Source organism: Diuraphis noxia, unplaced genomic scaffold (genome assembly GCF_037042655.1).
Source record: "Diuraphis noxia isolate RWA-SAM2 unplaced genomic scaffold, SU_Dnox_SAM2 contig0003, whole genome shotgun sequence".
In the NCBI taxonomy this organism is placed as follows: Eukaryota; Metazoa; Arthropoda; class Insecta; order Hemiptera; family Aphididae; genus Diuraphis; species Diuraphis noxia.
The window spans coordinates 65,528,747-65,533,561 of record NW_028301713.1 but is presented as its reverse complement, the minus strand read 5'-3'; the positions used below and the strand labels follow the sequence as shown (position 1 = coordinate 65,533,561).

The following is a 4,815-nucleotide window of genomic DNA, read 5'->3' as shown; positions in this document are numbered from 1 at the left end:
ACATATTTGTAGCTTGGAAAGCATCGCGTAAGATATCCCCAAAAAAAGATGCAAATGCATTGAAATCTGAGCCCTAATCATCATTATGCACTGTTTTTTTAATGCTTTTAATCGAGTAGACCTAATGCTGAATGCAATTAAAAAATAATTCCATTAACAGATGATCAAGATTTTTACCCAGGAAAAAAAACTTTATAAGGTTTTTGTATTAGAAACCTATTTTGTATTTATTATAGATATTATACTAATTAGATACAATACCCATATTAAATCTGTAGACTTTGGTTTATTAGGATGAACATATTTTTAATTTTAGACCCTAGTTACAATGAACTGCTAAAACATATTATTTGTTATCAATTTTTAATTTCAATTGAAATTGTTAACCATTAGCAAACCATAGAATTATACTAAAGTAGTACTAATAGGTAGTATATTATAAATACACAAAAGATTAAGTTCAATAATATTGTATATACATACAATTTTAAGCTGTCAACCAGACAATTTTTCTGTGAAAAAAGGTTCATTAAGCCATTTATGCTTTGAGTAAATATTCTAACTAAAATATTTATTAATTGTATTTTAAGATATTGATACTTGATTTTTCAATTAGTGAAATAACAGTAAGAGTTATGCTTAGATTTGTGTATCAAATATAATAATTTATTATATCACTTTCAAATTTAATACTTAAACACTAGTTTAATACCATCCACTGCTTAGGTTATCCAAAGAATGACCTATTATTCTTCCAAATACACAATAATACAATAAATTTTGTAATTATTAAGAAGACTGTTTATAAAACATTCAGATTTTTTCTGAATAACATTTTATCAAATAACCGAATTAGCTTATCCTATAGTATTGTTGAAATACTTATTTTTTCAGAAAGTAGTTAACTTTCTACTGATGGACATAAATAATTAAATATTTATGAAAACATTAGAACTATCTAAATCTATAAATATTTCAAAATTAAAATTTATGTGTATACTTGTATTTAATCAAGGATAATATTCAATATTTATAACATTTTAACTTAAAAAAAAAAAAATTAATAAATCCATGCATTATATATATACAATACATATTATTATTTAGTACAAAATAGGTGAATAAAGTACAAAAGGTATTATAATGTAAATTATAATATTTTAAATACACAGAGTATATTATATTTAGACACACGAAATAAATATAGTATAGATTTGTTATTCACATAAATAGTTTTATTTAAAATCAATTAGGTAATATTGAAAACAATGATGAAGTGACAAAACATAGTGTATAATATAATGCGTTGGGGTAAAAATGTAAATAGATTTTTAATCGTCACAATATTTGAATTATATTATATTTACAGAAAGTTACACATTATTTATTGTACACACTATGGATCTTTATGGCCATTTTCTTCTAGTTTAACCAATCCTAACTTTTTAGCTTCTACCTCATATACTAGAAGTCTCCACATTTTTACAACAAACACTTCAGCCTCTTCATCAAGTACCATCTGAACGTCATCAAGTATAGCCTGAGGACTGCTACCGGCTAACACTTTTGAACATATAAAATCTACCAGGGTTGGTTCTGGCTCACCGATATATTCAATGATTTTTTTATTTATCCACGGCCTAATGCGTTTTTCCATCAGTTGGTTGTCAACTACTGTCCAATCAAGATTAAATGAGAATAAGTCATCTTTATCGGTGGGGATGCGCTCAATTAACTGACGGATACTTTTTTTCTTTTCCTCTACTGCTTTACTTTCTTCTTCTTTTTTATCAGTGTAATCAAGAGGAACCAATTTTCTTTTTTTAGGCCTGGGCATTTCTTCATCATCATTATTAAATACATCTTTTACATCCATTCTTTTCTTAATCATTAAAGTGGTAGGTTGAGTCATCGGTGCAAATTCTGGTGGAGGTGTTTGAGACTCAACACTAGGTGGTGTAGCTGGCTGCTGCGGACTGGGTGTTAGTGCTTTCTCCATAATATGCCTCTGACGTTCCTGTTCAACTTCTATGTTTTTCTGATTTTCAATCTCTTTTTCAATTTCCATTTCATAACGTTTTAATTTATCTTTTTGTTTTTCAGCGACATCTATTAATAATTTGGGCTTGTACATTTCTTCTCTGGCTTTTAATACCTTAGCAAATTCTAATTCTGGATCTTTCAGTTCAACATTATTATATATCTTTTCTCGAATGATTTCCAGTTCTTCTTTTTCTTTTTGTCGATCTCTTCCATCTTCTTCTATTTCTTTTTCACGCAGTTCAATACGTTTTTGTAAATCTCTGCCTTTATAATACTTCTGGTCATCTTTATCATCATCGTAGTCTTCCAAAAACTCTTTAAGTTTTTTAGCATTTCTTTCTCTTTCTTCTTCTATCATTTGTTTTTTAGCACGTTCTTTGGCTAAATCTTTTTTCTTTTGATTTTCTCTGATTTCCCATTGTTTACGTTTCTCTTGGTATGCTAATTCTCTCTCTCTTCGTCTATCATCCTCTTTTTTTAACTCCAGCTCTTCTTCTTCCATTTCCTTTTCTCTTAATCTATTTTTATCATAGTGGCCTCTGCTTTTTTCTGGTTCTTTTTCTTTGCGGTTTTCCTTGTCAATACTTTTTTCTCTGTCTTTTTTTTCTCGTTCTCTTTCTTTGTCTCTTCTTTCCTTCTTCTCTCTGTCACGCTTATCCCTTTCATCTCTTTCTCTTTCTCTTTCTCTTTTATCTCTTTCTTCTTTTTCTTTATCTCTTTTATCTCGTTCTTCTCTACGGCGTATCCTTCTATTTTCTTCAGAATCTGGACTATCAGGAGTTGCATGTCTTCCATTTAATTTTTCCTTTTCTTGTTTTTTTTTTCTTTCAACTTCTTTTTCTTCTTCTCGTTTTTTCATAACTTCTCGAAACTTGCCTATTTCTCGAAAAATTAAATTTTTCTTCTCATCTTCATTTGGCACCATATCAAATCCAACCCCATCAACTATGCTTAGTTTGTCTTCTTCTTCACTTTGTTTTCCTTCTTTGGTTATTTCATCATTGTGTTCTGTAATTATACTGTTTATACGTTGTCTACAATATACTTCGAATTGTTGATTTTCTTCAGAATCATCAGTACCTTTTTTTTCAGCCTTAAATTGGTCTAATGTTTCTTGCGCTTTTGCATCTACTTTCACCACAAGTTTTTTACCGCCTACCTCCATATCGTGTAAAACTTTAATGGCACGTAAGGCAGCTTCAGCCCCATAATATTCACAAAAACCAAAGCCTTGTACTCTCTTCCAAGAAGCAATATTTCCACACGTTGCCAAAATGTGCCTTATCATAGTGTCGGGAGCTTTTTCAGAAATGTTACCAACAAATACAGTGATGGGCGGTTCTGAAGGTGTAGGTTGACGAAAATTTTTACGAGTGGCGCGTGGATTGAAACGTGGAGGAGCAGAGACCACATGTGGTGTTACAGGTACAACCAATGGAGCTTGTTGCATTGGAGACCAAACCATTGGCTGAGGCATTGGAACACTGGGTACAGTAGGAGTGAAAGGCATAACTAAATAATTTGCAGAAGTAGTAGGTAAAAATCCAGCAGAAGATGCAGCAGTAGTCAGATTTGGATCATCCATAATAAGTCAAATGATTAATGCTATGAGTTAAACAAACAATAGTATTAGTATTTATTTTGTTAATTTTTAAGGACACTATAAAATACTATCATGATATCATGTCTTACTTGTGGGTACTTCATATGCTTAATCACCATGTAATATTACACCAAGTCGACTTTTTTTTTTACACAAACATAGTATAGTTACAATTCCGACAAGCTGAACAAATTTGATTAAAGTGAACAGTATACCTACTTATACTACACACTATACAAATACAAGTTATGTTGAATGTTAACAAAATAACAAAACACACTTTATTGAAGAAAATATTGAAGAAAGCAATTTTATGATAAAAGTATAAAACAAATTCATAGAGTAAATTGATAAAAATGATAACGTTTGTTGTATTTATCGGTTATCCTTTGATCATATACACGTCTAGATAGAGCCACAGATTATATAATCTGTGATATTACCATCGAAAAATAACAAATTGAAGTTACACTGCAGCTGCAGCAGATTGATAGCCCATCACATCGCTGGAGAAGAATTGGCATTCTGTGGTTTAAAATGGTACGACAGTTGATTATGATAATTATTGATATGGCAATGCCCATGAATTTTAGTGCGCTAGGCCATGGCCCCACTTTTTTTTTCAAATAATATTAGTATTTAGATTTTAAAAGTGTTCGACTGTTGATAGCCGATGGGTTTCACTTTTTCTGTGGTCGTATTCCTGATATTACATAATATTAAATAATAAAAATATTTTTGACAAAATTAAAGTTATAGTTACCGTTGTGTGAGTTTGGTTCTGGAAAAATATTTGAAATATATTTTAAGTATTAATTTTAATCATGATTTGAAAAAATCATATCCTCAAGTTTTTAATTACAGTACATAATGGTATAAGATTTAATTTTTACAAATAGTTTTCCGTTTCCGTACAATCTATACATAATTTCTTGTCTAGTACAATTTTTTTCAGAAAAAAAACCGGATTACCGTAAACTAACTTGAATTTTGTCAAAACTGTTGTTTGAGCTAAAATTTACCTAAGCGAGGCCCTTAACAACTGAAAAATAAAATATTTTCTTATGGTAATAGTTGTGTTGTCTGTATCATTTAGTGATGATCATCGAGTAACGTGTTTTAATATCACTTTTAATTACTTTTTTTGAATTCGTTAGTCATATTTTTTT

At 29.8% G+C, this 4,815-nt stretch overlaps 1 protein-coding gene across 1 annotated transcript; it reads right to left on the bottom strand.

The window, feature by feature from the left end:
- Positions 1-1,213: 1,213 nt before the first annotated feature.
- Positions 1,214-3,954, bottom strand: LOC107169998 (RNA-binding protein 25). The gene is made up of 2 exons (XM_015519978.2): positions 3,736-3,954; positions 1,214-3,648 (listed from the first exon to the last, which is right to left on the bottom strand). Exon 2 carries the CDS (start codon positions 3,626-3,628, stop codon positions 1,397-1,399), a length of 2,232 nt encoding a protein of 743 aa, XP_015375464.1. The 5' UTR covers positions 3,629-3,648; positions 3,736-3,954; the 3' UTR covers positions 1,214-1,396.
- Positions 3,955-4,815: the final 861 nt, after the last annotated feature.

What these genes read in the sequence shown, in the direction of transcription:
- LOC107169998 (XM_015519978.2), bottom strand. Translation starts at nt 3,628, where the DNA reads ATGGATGATCCAAATCTGACTACTGCTGCATCTTCTGCTGGATTTTTA.